Source organism: Callospermophilus lateralis, chromosome 16, assembly GCF_048772815.1.
Source record: "Callospermophilus lateralis isolate mCalLat2 chromosome 16, mCalLat2.hap1, whole genome shotgun sequence".
In the NCBI taxonomy this organism is placed as follows: Eukaryota; Metazoa; Chordata; class Mammalia; order Rodentia; family Sciuridae; genus Callospermophilus; species Callospermophilus lateralis.
Window position 1 is genome coordinate 37,249,890 of NC_135320.1, and position 20,267 is coordinate 37,270,156.

Consider the following 20,267-nt stretch of genomic DNA (forward strand, 5'->3'; position numbering starts at 1 on the left):
CCTGAAAGGGAAGCTTCCCCCAAGCCCTCAGATGACTGATGACCTTCATCGGGGTCTCCCCTCTGCTTTTGTGCAAAGTGCAAAAATAGAATAAATGGATTCCTATGGTGCCTTGGAGGACTCACAGTTGAACCAAACTCTTATTTGAATGTATTAAATGTCCTTGTTTTCCCTTTAGCTTTTTGGAGTTTCCTATGGAGCCCAGAACGGTTTTCCCTCTGTTGTTTTCCTACTCACACAGTTGCAGAGCATGGCTGGCAAGTGAGGCACTAAATATAATTTTTTTTTTTTGTGCTCAGCTGCTACATATGACAGTGGATATTTCATTCTGCTGTCAGAATGTTATTAATAAAACATGGGGTGTGGAGAGGGCCACGATTTCCCCTTTCAATCACTATAGCATTTGCAATGAAAATTGTATTCAGTGTGTAATTTTCAGTTAATGCTTGACACTTAAAATGTCCGTAGCAGCGTTTTGTATGGTTATTGAAGGGTTAATTGTATCATGTTCTCTGCATAAAAGCTGTGCTTATCAAAAGCAAATAGAAGAGTGTATGCAAATGTGTGTCGATGACCTTTTGCCTTTCCAGGGTTAATTTATATGGTCATTAAAGATTTTATGAAATTGAGCAGCCTAGTGCTTCAAATCCCATTTTACCTTCTTCTCCTAATTTATGTAATTCGTACCTGAACCGGGGAATATGATTTTTATTTTTTGTGCTGCAATGAAAACAGCATGCCATGCTGTGGGGAGTTGAGAGCCTGGTTATCTGGCATTACTCAGATTGCTAAAAATTCATTAAAATGTGACATCAGCACACTGAGAGACAAATGATCGCAGGATGAAAGAGAACAGTGGGCCTTTCACGGATTAGTGCTGCACAGCCCCAGCATAGAGGCTAACTGCATAAACAGATTAATCCACCAGCAGTGGCATAGCTAAGATTTACAGAATAATTAAATAGGTTTGAGTTACTATGAGGATTTCCATGTAATCTAGCTGGTGTGAACCCGTGAATGAGGTGTGGGGTGATGTGGTTGTCATAGAAGTATACCTTGTTATGTCCTAGGCCCTATATAGTTTCCCCTATTTAAAAAAAAAATACAAAACCCCCCACTATAACTGAAGCTTCAAACTCTTCCTCTACCAAAATTTCACAGAATTCCTCTGAGGTCTGGTATCTGAAGGAAGGAGTAATACCTGTCTTTTATTTAACCCATTGTTACCACATTATTTCACTAAGAATTTTTGCTAAGAATCTGATTTGTTCTGACACCTATTCAAGTTCATGGAACAAGGTCCATGTTGTTAGAAAGTTCTACTGTTAAAAGTACAGAAATGCCTTCCACCATTTTTTTTCATCTTTTCAGCTTAAACTATATCAAATTATACTAAAAATGATTTCTTTCTTTCTTCATTTTTTTCAGTATAGATGCAGGCTCTCAGTGGATTAAAAATGTAGTTATTTTAGATAAAAAATTGCATGGGTACAGTCAACATGTTCTAATATGGACTTTTGCATAAATGTATGTTCTCTCTTTTGAGTAGGAATAGCTACAGACAATTCATGAATAAAGTTCTAACGTGGCCACCAAGTTTATTTTAGTGTGTGTTTTAGGTTTTTTTCTTCTTTCTTCTTCAATTGTATTCACTGGTCTCATTTCTTAACAGAAGAACAAAGTGAGGAGATAGAAGGAGCTATTAAGCCCCCAGCAGTGGCCGAGGATGATGAGAAAGACACAAGTGAGAGAGACAATGGCGAAGGCAAGAGCTCCCATAAAGATTCTGGTGAGATACTCCACTCTTTCACCTTTCATTTTCCTCTGCCCCTCCATTCGCTGCAATCAGCCCTTCCTTCACTCCCCCCCCCACCAAGCTTATTAAAAGCTTTTATTCATTTTAAACTGTCTGAACATTCCTACTACTATTCATTGCATGTGCATTTTGCATGTGATTTCTATCAGTAGCCTCCCATTGACCTATTTTTAATCATAACCATCTGACAGAATAGATGTGGATAAGTTGAAGAATATTACAGGACAACCAGTGAGATTATTTTTTAATCAAATCAGTTTGTGTGCTTGTAATTTTTTAAGCGCCTTTCATTAATCTTAGCTATACTTGTGATTCCTCTGATGGCATATTAATTTTTCATAAGCATAGGATTAGATATCCCTTGAATTTTGTCATTCAGTCATATGTACCCCTGCCCAAACCATGTAACCCTAAAAATAAGTGCTATTTTTCCTCTTTTTTTCAACCTACACTCAGGAATTTGCCCTTTTTAAGGGCATCTATTTGAAGCATTTCAAACAAAATCCAGTGAAAAAGTTTACAGATGATTCAGCCTAAGAAAGAGGAAATATCATTGAAAAGGGATTAGGTGCTGGGTAATTTTGATCTTCCAGAATAGACAAATCCCGGTAATGAAAGCTACTGTCTTTGAAAACAAACCTTCGTGTCATGACATTTACTTGTGCACAAACAAACCCTAGGCCAGCATCTGGTGTAGATACCTAAGGCTTTTTCTGTGTTTGATTTGGCAAATATATGGCTTCATCCATGCTTTGTATGTATGAGATGGAAATCTATGGTCGCAATGAATATTACATTGGCTACTTTTGCTGCACGCTATACCTAGTTTTATTATGTTGGACTCATTGAAGCAGAAGAAGTGCTGAAACGGGTTCAAGCCTATTAGTTTCAGGTAGTCATCTATCTTTTCCTTGAATTCTAGTGACAGCTGCATATAAAGGAGCTTGTATTCACTATGAAGATATTGGGTTGAGCCAAATGTATCATTTTTTACATACAAGTTTATTTAAATCTGAATTATCCTATATTTGTAATTCCATCTCTTCATGTCTAAGTTTTACATGCCATTCAAAAATGATCTAAAGTGGCTCCCTACTCCCCCACCCTCACCTTTTAATACTAAATGTCTCAGAGGAGTCCAGGGAGAAAAGTGCCTTTGTTATTTGCTTCTAGGATGTGGTATCTAACATATGATTCTAATTTGATTTAAACAAAGAGGATCTAAGGTTGGTATTGAGCCTAAAGCAAAATCTCTGAAAAGATGCCATATCTGTATAGTAGCAGGCTGCCTCCTGAGGCTATTGACAAGGAATTTGAAGAACCTAGTGATCAGTTAATGTCAAGGGTAGTACTATCTAAACTTTATTTGAAAAGGATTGGAAATAGTAAGGTGGTCCGTTTACTCTCTTTAGGATGGACGTCATCAAGACTAGTTGCTTGATTTGTTCAGGGACAGCAGGATCTATCTGTATTTAGTGATGACTTTCTCAGAGTAGTACAAAAACAGATTGCAAAGTATATCCTTCTTCTTCTTCAGAAGCCTGTGTAAAACACCCAGATATCACATTAACTTTTGTTGAGCACCTATGTAATACTTTGATATAGGACGTTAGGTGCAGTATTAAATATCTAATGTCTAGTACCTTGTGAAGGATGGATTCTGGGAATCCTTTCAAAATGGATCTAATCTTACCATTGAGGAAAGAGTCTTGCTTCGAACATACCACAGATGCAGGGCTCTACCTCCACTGGTGCTGCTGTTCACTGCTCTGCATAAATAATGGACCCAATGACTCCCTAATGGCCTGATGAGTTATGGTCCTTCCTTGGGTGCCTAATTGTACCATACAGACAGGACTCGGGTGTCTGAGAGGACACAGAATATTGCATAATGGTAGTTATTTAAAACAAATTTTATTCCCATAAAAAAGCTTCCCCAGGTGTATCTACAGGGATAAAAATTAGCTCTAAGCAAGGACCAACTAAAAGCAAATGCTGAGATGCAAATCTTTAGCTTTGAAATCTCCTAGCCTTCAAGACAGTTCTTGTTATTGGAAATTAACATGACCTTTTTAACAAGGTTTTATGCTTTTTAAATTGACAATTATTAGGTTAAAGGATTATTACATGGATTTTTTTTCTTTGTAAATATTTCTAATGATTAAATAGCAATCCACATAACATATCCTATATACATATATATTATATCAGTTAAAATTGTCAAAAGAATATTAGCAAAATTATAAAGTAATTACTATCTTAATATGTTAGATGGGAAAACAGTTTGACCCCACTTAAACATAGAACTTTTTAAAAACGAAGGAATTAACACACGTTAGGAAGGCTATGTTTGTGTAAGCTGTTGTGCTGTGTTACTGACACTAATCTGTAGGACTGGAGCTCTCAAAATGAGACTTGGCAATATGCAAGTTATATTTGTTGAATATTCATCCATAATAGAAAAGCCTCCTAATGCTTCATTTATATTGTCATTTAAATCTAGTGCCACTTTAGATTAATTATAATCCAAATTATAGCTCTGTGCAGTACAAGAATTAATATAGAGTTTATCCAGATTAATACATTTGCATTGAAAATGTAATATGTCTCTGCCGTGGCTAAGGGGACCACTTTTTAATAAGGGAGTAAACATGAGGAAAGATGGAAATTAACCTTCATTATTGCAATTAAAATTATCCTTTCATTCTACTCTCATTAGAAAGAATACTGTACTGGTAATTATAATTTAGAGTTATTTAGAGTTGAATAACATCTGTTATATCCAAGTTTTATAGTATTCAAACTTTATCAAATATATTGACTCATAAATAATAACTCAGTGTTTTGTTTTATTGTTTTTTTTTCAAGATTTGCTAGGGGTACACATGCATTATTGGATTTTCCTCACTTGTTATGAGTATAAACCATTTTACAACCTTCTGTATTTTAGGGATTGAGAGTTATTAAGTAGGCGGCATCTGAATTGAAATGAATTATGTCATTTTTATATTAGCAATCTCATGCAAGTTAGCTAATCCTATAACTGACAGATAATCATTGGCTCATCTATGTGGTAGTGTTTATTTGTAATTTGACTTCATTTTTTAGTTAAAATTCATTAAAATGACATTGTTCTTTGAGAATATTGTGATGTCCTTTATGTCACAAAATATATTATGTTCTATTTCAATTTTTTTTCTGGTCTAGGGTAACAAACTGGGTTTATTTCAAATTTAAGTTTGCAAATACAAACTAACTAATCACAGAACATTATCAGAACCTTCCTAAAATTAATTGACCTTTATCTAATAAAAGACATGTCTAGGAAATTAGAATTCAGGAAAAACAACCAAGCAAATTTCCTGTACTTTGCCAGGAATGGCATAATATTAAACTTGAGATAACACCCCTCTGAGTATAAAAGACAAATATATGTAAACTGTGTCTTCTACTGTCTTTACAAATAGTCCTCCCAGGGCTGGAGTTGTGGCTCAGGGGTAGAGCACTTGACTTGCATGTATGAGACCCTGGGTTCGATCCTGAACACCACATAAAAATAAATAAATAAATAAAAATAAGGATATATTTAAAAAAAAAATAGTCCTTCCAACCTCCTCAAGCTTAAGAGTCATTTTTGTCATATGTTATTATACTTCAGTATTCTCTCCTTCTACTTACTATGAGTTATTTTCATTTCTAGGGCACCTAGCTAAAGTTAGGCAGGCTAGCCTTTATTTATAATTTTATAGCTTCTTAATTTAAAGCAAAATGGTCTTTGGAAACTTCACAGCTTATGTGAACACTCGTGGTTCAATGAATGCAGTTAATTAGCCAAATAGCCCTATAATAGTTAAAACTTAAACTTTCCTTTCTTGATGCAACACAGAACAGTATTTTAAGATATTTTTAGTTGTAGATGGATGTAATACCTTTATTTTATTTATTTATTTTTATGTGGTGATGAGGATAGAACTTATTGTCTCACACGTGCTAGGAAAGTACTCTACCACTGAGTTACAAAACTAGCCCCCAAAGCAATTATATTTTTGATGAATATAATAAGCATAAAATAAAGGCAATATTTCCTTAATACACGGGTATAAATTATACCAAAAAACACACATCACTGTATAGGCTTAGTAAAATGTCTCAAATCTTGAAATTAATACTTTTTTATGGTTTTGTTTGTTTGGTTGGTTTACTGGGGATTGAACTCCTGGGCAATCTACCACTGAACTAAACCTCCAGCCCTTTTCACTTGTTATTTTGAGATGGGCATGGCCCCAAACTTGCAATCCTCCTGCCTCAGCCCCCTGAGCTGCTGAGATTACAAGCAGGCACCCTAATGTGTGGTCTTTTATTCTCTTTTATGATATCAATGTCAGGATAAGATACACATTTGTGTGTGTGTGTGTGTGTGTGTGTGTGTGTGTGTATTTTTAATTAAGCCCATGAATATACATTTAATAAAAGTTTCTGGAAAGTTTATTCTATTTCTCATGCTCCAAATGGCCTACAAGCAACAAATGTCATGGACATTTTTTTTTCAACATTTTTTGTGATAGTCTTGAATGGACTTATAATTTTGCCTTGTCCAATTCTACTAGGAGCAAAATATAATGAAAAGGGGTACATCATGGTGTATTCATCTTCTAAGGAAGCATATTCTTACTCATTAATAGAAACTTTTAAAGAAAAATTTCACAGGCGAAGGCAACTGATAGGCACTTGCTGATTTTAATGACAGTCAATTTTGCACAACTTGATCTGATACGTAAACAGTGAATTTGCAAATATTAAATATCACATTGTTTTTGTAAATTTTTTAACATCTACTAAGCATAAATTATATTCTGCCTTTCCTTTGAGAAAGAAAAATGAATTTTTATTAATTGTGAGATGAACATCCCCAATTTTAGCACATCTTTAGGTATCAGATAATCAGATACTTTTTAATCAATATAATGAGACTTTAAATTTATTTCAAATTTAAGTTTATTCAAATACAAATATGACAGGTTATTTTTTAAACATCTAAAAAGAATTTGAATTTCTCTACAGCATATGTAAATAGAGAAAAAAAAGTATTAATTAAAATAAAATCCAATGTTTATAAATTCAGAAATCAATATCAATGTAATCTGTAGAAAACTCAGCACTAATTCTGTATGTCAGGAACTAATGCAAACCTAAAGGAATAAAATTATTGCCATTATATCATTTAGATTCTATTTTAATTTAGTCTCCTCAGTATAACCCTTGAATTTGTTATGAATTTGAGATTTCTGAATTTATTTATATGGTATATATTATGCATCTGTACCCAGAGTAAAAATATTGTTCATTTTTATTTTGTTTCCAAAACACCCTTGACCTTATTTTTAAATTAAAAGTGGGTTATTTTGAAAAAAAAGAAAAAAAATCGCTTCAATTTATTCATTTATATGAACTGCATGTGGATTGAAGAAAAATCAAGATAAATCTTCATGCACAGCATACAATCAGATTACGCCTGGACTATATATTTACGCGGGGTCTGATAGCAATCAATGGTTTAGCTTCATTGCATTTCAAGATGTATTTGCACCCAGTTGTCCAGTGATAGTGTCCTCACCCTGGAAATAATTTAGTTGCAAATTGACTGGAAGATGGTGAAAATTGAAAGTTAAAATTAGAAATACTCATAATAAACAGCAGAAAAAAGGTCAGATGATGCCGTGCTATGATGAGATTGGAATGGCTGGTAAATGAGGTTTTGTGTTTGTCGTGAGATGTATGTGACATGCCTACCCAATGTCGCTGTAATATCCAGCCTCACAGAGGAGATTATCGGGCAAATTGATGCTGGAAAGAATTTTCTGTTAGATTGGGAAATTAGAATTGTGCTCTTTTCTTTGATGTGTGTGAGACTCCACCATATTACATTGCTCATCTGGGCAAAATTTTAAGTCGTCTTTAACACCAAGTATTTGGATTAACCTCATAAAGCAATTGTCTTCTTAAGATTTGTCCTATAATGCTGTGTGTACAGCCAAGTGCTAAAACATCTCCAGCAAAAACAATATCCCTAATAGCAATAGCAATAGCAATGTAATGTATGGTTTGCTTTAACAACCTTTTGATTTTTAAATCCATTAATGATGTCAAAATATTTTAGTTCCTGAGTTATGTCAAGCCAGCTCTTCTCAGAATTTTGAAATATTCTCTTCATTCAGAGATTTCGAAAAGAAATAGCTGATTAGATATTAGTAAAAATAATGAATTTCTGAGTTCGTATTTGTGAATGGGAATAGATTGGTTTTAATGCGATGAAGGCATTCTGGGACACCAGAGAGCACACGTTATTGATAAACCTCTCAAGGCCACCTAGGGTTATCTAAACATGAGACAGGAGTACATTTGAAAATATATTTATAAAGTCTACTTAGTCAGTGGACAAAAAAGATGTGTTTCTTGTCTTTTGATCTGAGCATCATTTAAAAGTGCTTGCCTAATTCTTTTTGTGACTCAGTTAATTGAGAGTCAGTTATTTGAAAAACATAATTTTCTACTTATGATATCATGTTTATAATTTGAGTTGCTCTATTCTTTTTGCAATCAGGAATAATCACACCAGAGAAGGAGCTAAAAGTCAGTGTAGCTGGGGGCACCCAGCCACTCCTGTTGGCGAAAGAAGAGGATGTTGCAACAAAAAGGTCAAAACCTTCAGAGGACAATAAATTCTGTCATGAACAGGTAAATAATGTTGTTTTCCTTTGTTGTGGAAATCTCTTTTTGTTTGTCTGTTTGTTTACCTGTTACTAATAGTTTAAGAGCCCCCCAAATTCCATGTGATTGAAATGCACATAGACATGTCCAAGGGCAATATTATTAACACTTGGTATTACTGCCAAAGTTCTGAAGTCATCAAAATACATTAACTCACAGAGGTCATGTTTATTCAATCTTTTCCAGTTCTATCAGTGTCCTTATTGTAACTACAATAGTAGGGACCAAAGTCGGATCCAGATGCACGTGCTGTCGCAGCACTCAGTGCAACCAGTCATCTGCTGTCCTCTCTGCCAGGACGTCCTCAGCAACAAAATGCATCTCCAGCTGCACCTGACTCATTTGCACAGTGTGTCTCCAGATTGTGTGGAGAAGCTGCTTATGACAGTAAGGATACCAAATGTTGATGCATGTGTGACATGATCTGGGTAAACTATCAATGCAAATATGTAATTATGGGTTGGTAGAAATTTATTTCTTCTGAGCTACTGAAAGGTCTTTTATTGACTGTGTTATAGAAATCACAGTGGAGGCCCATTTGTGGTCTCTTTTGCTTAGAGGAAAAAAATATGATACAAAGCATAGCCTAATTAATTACGTATTTTGTGGTCTTTTTATATCTGTAATGTTAATCAAATGACTTATGTGGGCACTTTGCATTTCAAAGTTTCTTGATTATCATTATAAAAAAATAGACCTACAAAAGGCTTGAAACCATAATTAAGAGAAAGAAAAGTACAGCATTGTAACAGCATTGGTCTGAAATCTGAAGGGATAGATGTCCCTGCTTTGGTTGGAACAATGCAAATGGGATATCCTGCTGCCAAATGGGAGAAGTGATGGAATTTATGATTTTCTGGAGTACATTTAACCTGGAACCCTTTTGGTTTTTAAAGGTGCCTGTCCCTGACATGATGATGCCAAACAGTATGCTGCTGCCAGCAGCCGCCTCTGAGAAGTCAGAGCGGGACACACCTGCAGCCATGACAGCGGAGGCATCTGGGAAATATACAGGTATTCCAGCTTATGATGAAGATCAGTGGAAAAAGCACTCAGGGACTTGCCAAGTGCGCCAAGATTCTTACCATTAAAGATTTTTTTTAAAAAAGCATGAAGGGAAGAAAATGTACAATGTTTCCATGAGCCTTATTTTCCAAGACATATTTGACAACTGGTTATCTCCACCTGTCCTTGAGAAATCTAATTGCTGAACAGCCAAGAATATTCTATGTTGTTTTAATTCACTAACACCAAGGTTATGGCCCTTGGTATCATGCCGATTGTAGCATAGTGTATTTTTTTTTTTTTTTTACTTTTGACTTGTTTTCTTCCCTATCCTGAAATTCCCCAAGATTGATGATGAATTCTTACTCATTATCATGTCTTCAGGATCCAGTCCAGTGCTGTTAGTAGTTACTTAGTAAATATTTAAAGTAACATTTAATTACTTAATAAATATCCAAAGAATCAGTTAAGTCAGAGATCTTTATATTTATCCTATTTACAATCTATTGATATTGGAGCCATAGATTTCGTAACAGAGGTTTGTGCTTTCTCTGAACAGGTGAAAGCCCAATGGATGAGAAAAGTATGGCAGGTCTTGAGGATTCAAAGGCTAGCGTGGAAATAAAGAGTGAGGAGCAGAAACCAGCTAAAGAGCCCCCGGAAATATTGGAATGGAATAAAAATAGCAGTAAGGATGTGAAAATCCCTGACACACTGCAAGATCAACTAAACGAACAGCAAAAACGGCAACCTCTCTCTGTTTCTGACCGCCATGTTTATAAGTATCGCTGTAACCATTGTAGCTTGGCTTTTAAAACTATGCAGAAGCTTCAGATACATTCCCAGTATCATGCAATTCGGGCTGCAACAATGTGTAACCTCTGCCAGCGTAGTTTCCGTACATTCCAGGCTTTAAAAAAACACTTGGAAGCAGGCCACCCAGAACTGAGTGAGACTGAACTTCAACAGCTCTATGCCTCCTTGCCCGTGAATGGTGAACTTTGGGCAGAAAGTGAAGCTATGGCCCAGGATGACCATGGCTTAGAACAGGAAATGGAGAGAGAGTATGAGGTGGACCATGAAGGGAAGGCAAGTCCTGTAGGAAGTGATAGTAGTTCTATTCCAGATGACTTGGGCTCTGAACCAAAGCGGACTTTACCTTTTAGAAAAGGGCCCAATTTTACAATGGAAAAATTCCTTGATCCATCTCGTCCATATAAATGTACAGTGTGTAAAGAGTCATTCACCCAAAAGAACATTCTTTTGGTCCATTATAATTCAGTCTCTCACCTGCATAAGTTGAAAAAGGTTTTGCAGGAAGCCTCCAGTCCTGTCCCACAAGAAACCAACAGCAGCACAGACAACAAACCCTACAAGTGCAGCATCTGCAATGTTGCATACAGCCAAAGCTCGACATTGGAAATCCACATGAGGTCTGTGCTCCACCAGACAAAGGCCAGGGCTGCAAAGCTGGAGCCCAGCGGGCATGTGGCCAGTGGACACAGCATTGCAGCAAACGTAAATAGCCCTGGCCAAGGGATGTTAGATTCCATGAGTTTAGCAGCAGTCAACAGCAAAGATACTCACTTAGATGCCAAAGAATTAAATAAAAAGCAAACTCCTGAATTAATCTCTGCTCAGCCTACACATCACCCACCTCAGTCACCAGCACAAATTCAGATGCAACTGCAGCATGAGTTACAACAGCAAGCTGCGTTCTTTCAGCCACAGTTTCTAAACCCAGCCTTTTTGCCTCATTTTCCCATGACTCCAGAAGCACTGCTGCAGTTTCAGCAGCCTCAGTTTCTCTTTCCATTCTACATACCTGGGACGGAATTCAGTCTGGGTCCAGATTTGGGCTTGCCAGGCTCTGCCACATTTGGTATGCCGGGCATGACGGGAATGGCTGGCTCCTTGCTTGAGGATCTGAAGCAGCAGATTCAAACGCAACATCATGTTGGCCAAACTCAACTCCAGATTCTACAGCAGCAAGCACAACAGTACCAAGCCACACAGCCCCAGCTGCAGCCTCAGAAACAGCAGCAGCAGCAGCCGCAGCCACAACCACCCCAGCAGCAGCAGCAGCCAAGCAAATTATTGAAACAAGAACAAAGCAATCTAGCCAATACAGACTGCCAGATCATGAAGGACATACCATCTTATAAGGAAGCAGAAGAAATTGCCGAAAAGCAAGAGAAACCAAAGCAAGAATTTGTAAATGAAGGTGAAGGACTCAAAGAAGGCAAAGACATAAAGAAGCAAAAATCCTCAGAACCATCCATCCCTCCACCCCGAATAGCCTCGGGGGCCAGAGGAAATGCAGCCAAAGCTTTATTGGAAAACTTTGGTTTTGAATTAGTCATCCAGTATAACGAAAACAGGCAGAAGGTACAGAAGAAGAACAAGAGTGGCGAAGGGGAAAACACTGACAAACTGGAATGTGGAACGTGTGGTAAATTGTTTTCCAATGTTCTCATCCTGAAGAGTCACCAAGAGCATGTACATGGGCAATTTTTTCCCTACGGAGCACTAGAAAAATTTGCTCGTCAGTACAGGGAGGCCTATGACAAGCTTTATCCAATTTCTCCATCTTCCCCTGAAACGCCACCGCCACCTCCACCTCCACCTCCGCCTCCTCCCCTGCCGCCAGCTCCCCCACAGCCATCTCCCATGGGTCCCGTGAAAATCCCAAGCACGGTTTCTACCCCTCTGCAAGCTCCACCACCCACTCCCCCGCCCCCTCCGCCACCCCCTCCTCCTCCTCCCCCTCCCCCTCCACCCCCACCTTCTGCTACCCCCCAGGTCCAGCTGCCTGTTTCTCTGGACCTTCCGCTCTTTCCTTCCATCATGATGCAACCTGTGCAACACCCCGCACTCCCCCCGCAGCTTGCCCTGCAGCTGCCACAGATGGACACTCTCTCAGCAGATCTCACTCAACTTTGCCAGCAGCAGCTCGGGTTAGATCCCAACTTCTTAAGGCATTCTCAGTTCAAACGCCCCCGGACAAGAATTACAGACGATCAACTAAAAATCCTGAGGGCTTATTTTGACATCAATAATTCTCCAAGTGAAGAACAGATCCAAGAAATGGCAGAGAAATCTGGCCTTTCTCAAAAAGTTATCAAACACTGGTTTCGAAATACCCTTTTTAAGGAACGACAGAGAAATAAGGATTCCCCATACAACTTCAGTAACCCTCCAATCACTGTTTTGGAAGATATCCGAATTGACCCACAGCCCGCCTCTTTAGAACATTACAAATCGGATGCCTCCTTCAGCAAAAGGTCTTCGAGGACAAGGTTTACCGACTACCAGCTGAGGGTTCTACAAGACTTTTTTGACACCAACGCTTACCCGAAAGATGATGAAATAGAACAACTCTCTACCGTTCTCAATCTACCCACTCGGGTTATTGTTGTATGGTTCCAGAACGCCAGGCAGAAAGCACGAAAGAGCTATGAGAACCAAGCAGAAACTAAAGACAATGAAAAGAGAGAACTCACGAACGAACGCTACATTCGAACGAGCAACATGCAGTACCAATGTAAAAAGTGCAATGTGGTTTTCCCCAGGATCTTTGACTTGATTACACATCAGAAAAAACAGTGTTATAAGGATGAAGATGACGATGCCCAAGATGAAAGCCAGACGGAAGACTCCATGGATGCCACAGATCAGGTGGTTTACAAGCATTGTGCGGTGTCTGGACAAACGGATGCAGCCAAAACCTCCACTGTCCCTGCAGCAAGTTCTGGCTCAGGGACTAGCACGCCCTTGATTCCGTCACCCAAACCAGAACCTGAGAAGGCTTCTCCAAAACCTGACTATCCCACAGAAAAGCCAAAGCAGAGTGACCCCTCACCCCCTTCTCAAGGCACCAAACCAGCCCCATCGTTAGCATCGACTTCAACAGACCCACCGCAGGCGCCCACCGCCCAGCCACAGCTGCAGCCACCCAAACAACCCCAACTTATTGGAAGACCTCCCTCGGCCTCTCAAACCCCAGTCCCTTCCAGTCCACTGCAAATTTCCATGACTTCTCTCCAGAACAGTCTACCTCCACAGTTACTCCAGTACCAATGTGATCAGTGTACCGTTGCCTTCCCAACGCTGGAACTTTGGCAGGAGCACCAGCACATGCATTTCCTCGCTGCTCAAAACCAGTTCCTTCACTCTCCATTCTTGGAAAGGCCCTTGGACATGCCCTACATGATATTCGATCCCAACAACCCTCTGATGACTGGACAGCTGCTGGGTAGCTCTCTCACACAAATGCCACCTCAGACCAGTTCCTCCCACGCCGCCACCACCCCAGGCACCGTTGCTGCTTCCCTTAAAAGGAAACTGGATGACAAAGAAGATAATAATTGCAGCGAAAAGGAGGGTGGGAATAGCGGTGAAGACCAACACCGTGATAAGCGCTTGAGAACCACAATCACCCCCGAACAACTGGAAATACTCTATGAGAAATATTTGCTAGACTCCAATCCTACCCGCAAAATGCTCGATCATATTGCACGTGAAGTCGGGCTGAAAAAAAGAGTCGTGCAAGTCTGGTTCCAGAATACACGTGCACGAGAAAGGAAAGGCCAGTTCCGGGCAGTGGGTCCAGCACAGTCTCATAAACGGTGTCCATTCTGCCGAGCCCTGTTTAAGGCAAAGTCAGCTTTAGAAAGCCACATTCGCTCTCGGCACTGGAATGAAGGAAAGCAGGCAGGTTACAGCTTGCCACCAAGCCCTTTAATATCCACAGAGGACGGAGGAGAAAGCCCACAGAAATACATTTATTTTGATTATCCGTCTTTGCCATTAACTAAAATTGATCTATCGAGTGAGAATGAATTGGCTTCTACAGTGTCAACACCTGTTAGTAAAACAGCAGAGCTGTCACCGAAGAATCTTTTAAGCCCTTCTTCTTTTAAAGCAGAATGTCCTGAGGATGTAGAGAATTTAAATGCCCCTCCTGCTGAGTCTGGATATGATCAAACTAAAGCTGACTTTGATGAGACTTCGTCCATCAATACAGCCATCAGCGATGCCACCACTGGAGATGAGGGAAACACTGAGATGGAAAGTACCACAGGAAGTTCTGCAGATGTGAAACCAGCTCTCTCTCCTAAAGAGCCAAAAACTCTGGATGCTTTGCCAAAACCAGCAACCACACCCACAACTGAGGTCTGCGATGACAAATTTCTCTTTTCACTTACCAGTCCATCAATCCATTTCAATGAGAAAGATGGTGACCACGACCAAAGCTTTTATATCACAGATGACCCTGATGACAACGCTGATCGCAGTGAAACCTCCAGCATAGCTGACCCCAGCTCACCGAATCCATTTGGGTCTAGCAACCCTTTTAAATCCAAAAGTAATGATCGGCCAGGTCATAAGCGTTTCAGGACCCAGATGAGCAATCTTCAACTCAAGGTTCTCAAGGCTTGCTTCAGTGACTACCGAACGCCAACCATGCAAGAATGTGAAATGCTGGGCAATGAGATTGGTCTGCCCAAACGGGTGGTCCAGGTGTGGTTTCAAAATGCAAGGGCAAAAGAAAAGAAATTTAAAATCAACATAGGGAAGCCTTTCATGATTAATCAAAGTGGAACGGAAGGCACCAAACCAGAGTGTACTCTCTGCGGGGTGAAATACTCTGCCCGCTTGTCCATCAGAGATCATATTTTCTCCAAACAGCACATTTCAAAAGTGAGAGAGACCGTGGGCAGTCAGCTGGATCGGGAGAAAGATTATTTAGCTCCAACTACTGTTCGGCAGCTGATGGCACAGCAAGAACTTGATCGAATAAAGAAAGCTTCAGATGTTCTGGGCTTAACTGTACAGCAGCCAGGCATGATGGACAGCAGCTCCCTCCATGGTATCAGTTTGCCAGCAGCCTATCCGGGACTCCCTGGCCTTCCTCCAGTGCTTCTCCCCGGAATGAACGGTCCATCCTCCTTGCCCGGATTTCCACAAAATTCAAACAGTAAGTCATTTAAAGGAAAGTCAGTTTAGTTAATAGGTGGCACTAAGCAGTCAATCACAAGTGACCAAGAATAGGGTAAATTTGGATTTCTTTTAATTTCAGTAAGTGAAACAAATAAATTATAAATTATTGGACACACACACACACACACACACACACATATATATATATATAGAGAGAGAGAGAGTGAGAGAGAGAGAGAGAGAGAGAGAGGAGAGAGATAGCGGAGAGAAGGAGAGAGAGAGTGCTCTAATAACCAAGAAGTAGATCAACCTGCACATGAAGAAAAATAAAGACTAGATAGATCATAGCAGATTCTTAGCAATGTATTGATTAATTTATCATTATATTTTTTTACCTTAGAAATATTATTTGTATATATCAATTTCAATACTCATCTCAAATGACGTTCCAACACAAACATGTTGCATAATATTTGATATACCTATTAAGAAAGCAAAACATTAAATATTATATTCATCAATCTTTTAATTTATGTTCTTTCCAAGGGGCAGAATTTTTGTTTTCTTTTTCTTTTTCAATTTGTCTGCCTGATAAGTGCAACGAAGTTCAAAAGTTGAGGGCCTTCTAGCCACAGAAATCCACCTGTGTTGCACTTAGCTCGTAATAAAGTTCATATCTAAAGTTTAATAACTTTTAATAACTTTTAATAAGTCATAATTTAAAGTTTATGACTTCTATGATAATTGTACTTCAGTAGTACTATGAAATTTTGAATTTTGTAGCATCCATTGCTACTGGTTACTGTTATCCCATGCCTTGCTACTTATCTGACCTGCCACAGCTTAGTTTTATAATTAAGGCATAACAAACTGGGCTGTTTGAGGCAGCCCCTCAATGCTGAATTCAGTTCTGTGTTTGTTAACAGAAATATAACTTAAGCAGTTTAGATTTTGTGAATAAGTTTATGTGTTCAATTATATTAGTTTGAATAAATTGAATATTATGCATTAAACTATCATGCAGTCAAAAATATTAACAAAAGTTACGTATCACCCCAAAATAGAAAAACATAGTTCTCTTGTCATTTCTTTTTTAAAGTTTCAATTTTCAAATTATCAGTGGTTCTTTTGTCTTTTTAGGGGAAGGGGGGTACCAGGGATTGAACTTGGGTCACTCAACCACTGAGGCACATCCCCAGTTCTATTTTGTATTTTATTTAGAGACAGGATCTCACTGAGTTGCTTAGCCCCTCACTTTCCCTGAGACTGGCTTTGAACTTGGAATCCTCCTGCCTCAGCCTCCTGAGCTGTTGGAATTACAGGCATGAGCCACCACGGCACCCAGCTGCTATTTTGTCTTTTTAAGAAGAAAATTTGATGTTCTAAAGAAACTTATCTAGCTTTTACTAATTAGATATATCTACAAAGTTCACAAAGAACATAAGGAAAGGGTTCTTTTTCATTTTCATAAATTGGATTTTTACATATATTTTAAGCTTTCCAATTCCATCCTTCTCTTACCAAAAAAGAAAAATTGCTATTGTAATATTAAGAAGTTACTCCCCTTTTAGCTTTTAGCTTGTCAGGCATGGAAACAATGATATGCAATAATAGCCCCTTTGTTCAAAGGGTTTCTGGTTTCCTGTCCCTAATGACTTGTCGTCTTTAGAAAGGAGAATAGAGTCCAGCAGCAAAAGAAAAAAAAAAAAAAAAAAACATTGCCAGGAAAATGTCCCTTCCTTTAGCCATCACACCAATTCCCTATCCCCTGAAAGTAGCTAGGGCTTAATTGCCTGGATAATCTTGGGGCCTTAAATATTAGAACTTCAATTATGTTTTGCTTGTACATTTTAATTAAGTCAAACATAAGTATTCTATGAACAATGTAATGACAGAATATTTTTTAATGTGGTATTTGTCTTGTTACCTTGTGGTTCCCCCTTTTATACCACTGTGATTATTAACAACACATAGAAAAGTGTCTTATGCAGAATTTCTATCATCAGTTATATAATATAGAGGGCTTCTTTGATATTTCACATGGGTTAAGAACAGTTGAAGTGTCTGTAATCAACAAGTCTGCTTTCATTGATGATTGGTTTGTCACCCCACAAGTAGCGACCAAAGCATCTTGTTTCTCTCTCTACTGGGTCAGCAGGTCTTTGCTGGAACAGTGGATCCTTCTGCCTATTGCCCTTCTGGTTTGCCACTCTGATACTGGCCCACATGGGCATGTAAGGAAGAGAGAGACAGAAGGACAGGGATGCTTATGAAATATTTATATATTTTTCCTCATTCTACTCACCATCAAAATAATTTATATCCTTCCCCTGAAATATGGCCCTTTTTATAATTGCCAACATTGCAGGAAAGATGTTGGAGGCAAGTCCTCCACGGCTAGGAATATCTTTAAACACACCAGGAATCAGTGCTTTATCTGTTGCTTTATTAAATCATGGACCAAAACCGACTGGGGATGTTGTAAAGAGAAAAGCTCCATGAACATTGCTACCTACTGGAGTTTGCAATTTCTCTTGAATTAGTCCTTTGTTTGTGAGAAATGTTAAATGTTAGCACAGCAGAGTTATCAGTGGGGCTCCATCTGAGAGCCTGAGCTCCCACACTTGCAGTTCACATCTTCTTTAGGTTAATTTACTTGTGGTGAGGAAAGAAAAATGTTTTAACCACCTGATGGAACAGAGAGTGGTTCTTCATCTTTCTATCATCTTCTTCCTATGTATCATTTCTTAGCCATCAAGTACCTTTGCATTATGGGAGTGAGAGACTTCCCAGCTAAGTGAAATCTAACGGAGAAAACTACTTCATAAGTAAAATAGGTCTGTATTTTGAGACTATGACAGGTTCCTTTTGGACCAATTTTAGTAGGATTTAGTTTGATAAAGTTTTTATTTTAAATATCTCCCATCCCTCTGAAGGTGGGTTTCCAGATTTTAATTTGAAGGAAATCACTAAAAAGCACCACAGTGAATGTGAACTATGCTGCAAAGTAATGAGTGTGTCTAAAGGCTACACCCCCAATTTTTTTTTTCACATTTTAGTGTTTCTATCATGATCGAATGAAAACAAAAATGAAGAGTGGCAACAGAATATTATATTCTTGTATACCTGGAAAAAAATTAGAGAACTTTAAATTTACATTTTATCCTTTACAATGTTGGCGTCCTTTGGCATTTTGCTCAAGGTGAATGTAAAAATTACTTGATTTTCTATTTTTAACTTATTTCTTACTTTGAACAGTATTGGATTTTAAATGTTCTACAAGTATTTGGAAATACAGCTGAGCCTAATTTCATTAAATGGAATGTGAGAATATGCCTTTTGTATTTTTTTGTAAACTGCATTGTTTGAGGTAAATATAGATAAGAGTATGTTCTTAATAATTTTAGCACAATTGCCGCTGGCCATATGTACATATTTATTTTAATTTTTACCTCAAAAATCAGTTTGCAACATCAACGTCTAAGAAACTTGAAATTACACACAAGTGTGTTGTGAAACCTGCATTTTCTTCAGAAAGCATTACCTTCAGGAATGGCTGTTTAAGGAAAAAAAAAAACTATGATAGTATGATATTATCACAGAAAAAAAAAAACTCTTTATTTTGATCTACGGTAAATTTATAGGAGCTGGAATAGGAATTAAGAAACAGAAAAAAATATGTATTATCAGCATCATAACTTGATGAAATAAATGAAAATTGAATATGCATTTGGTTTGGAGTTACCATCTCTAATTCTGTATTATGATTATTATCCATCTCTTCTAGGTTTGGTATCCTAGGTACTTAAATTTTTACTACAAATGTTTATGGTTTATATCTTTTACAAGTAATCTGAATATTCATAGTTTATTATTTCTCCATCTGTTTTTTTTCCTAAAAGTTTTACTTAGTAACTGTTTAATTCAGCTTATTTCTCAAGATGTTAAATTTCTAAAAATCCCTGATAATCTCTGTCTGTATAATTTAGAATTCTTATTGCAGTCTTCTAAAAATTTCCATTACTTCATTATATGACCTCTACATAGGAACAGGTAGACACAGTGTAATGGGAAAACCTCAGTCAACAACTATTGATCCCATATTGCTTTCTAATTACAGTCGCTATATTTTTAATTTCTTAATTACTTAAAATTTTCTTTGTCTTAAATTTTGATGTTAGAGAGATAGGTGAGCTAGCAATGCCTCAAATTTAAGGGTGGGGGGAATATACTTGGTAGAAGGGGATGCAATTAGTAGGAAGCCATACCCTTATACTTGACCTAGAACTAAGGTTGGCTTTTGTGAGTAGGCAAAGAGGCTGGCGACCAATACAGAATCATTATAACAACAAAATAACATATTCTCCACCCAAATCATTCAGGCTTGAAGTTTTATAATTAGGTACTAATTCCTTTTGACTTATCATATTATCCTCTGTTAAATGAAAAACAGCAGAGAATATCAAGAAATCATAACATCATGGTAGGAAACCTCAAAAATGATCTATCTAGTACGTATTGAGACTTTTCAGTAATAGTATATTCATTTATTTAATTCTTGTGAATATAATGTTTTAGAGAAACAAGTGGAAAGCATAAGGAGATAACCAGACATTGTAGGAATAAAGGCAAGGAAGATGAGAGTGCGGGTTCCTAAATCCAACGCCATTACTTTACATTTTTCCCTCGGGCTAGGTCTAAGTCCCATGACTCTCAGAGGTCTATCAAACTGAAT

The 20,267-nt window shown here is 38.0% G+C and overlaps 1 protein-coding gene across 1 annotated transcript in view; it reads left to right on the plus strand.

The window, feature by feature from the left end:
• Window positions 1-20,267, plus strand: part of Zfhx4 (zinc finger homeobox 4) — a 179,509-nt gene that overhangs the window by 153,741 nt on the left and 5,501 nt on the right. The window contains exons 6-10 of the mRNA XM_076835975.1: window positions 1,673-1,789; window positions 8,418-8,551; window positions 8,771-8,971; window positions 9,481-9,598; window positions 10,149-15,569. Coding sequence (XP_076692090.1) covers window positions 1,673-1,789; window positions 8,418-8,551; window positions 8,771-8,971; window positions 9,481-9,598; window positions 10,149-15,569 — 5,991 coding nt within the window. The remainder of the gene's footprint in view (window positions 1-1,672; window positions 1,790-8,417; window positions 8,552-8,770; window positions 8,972-9,480; window positions 9,599-10,148; window positions 15,570-20,267) is intronic.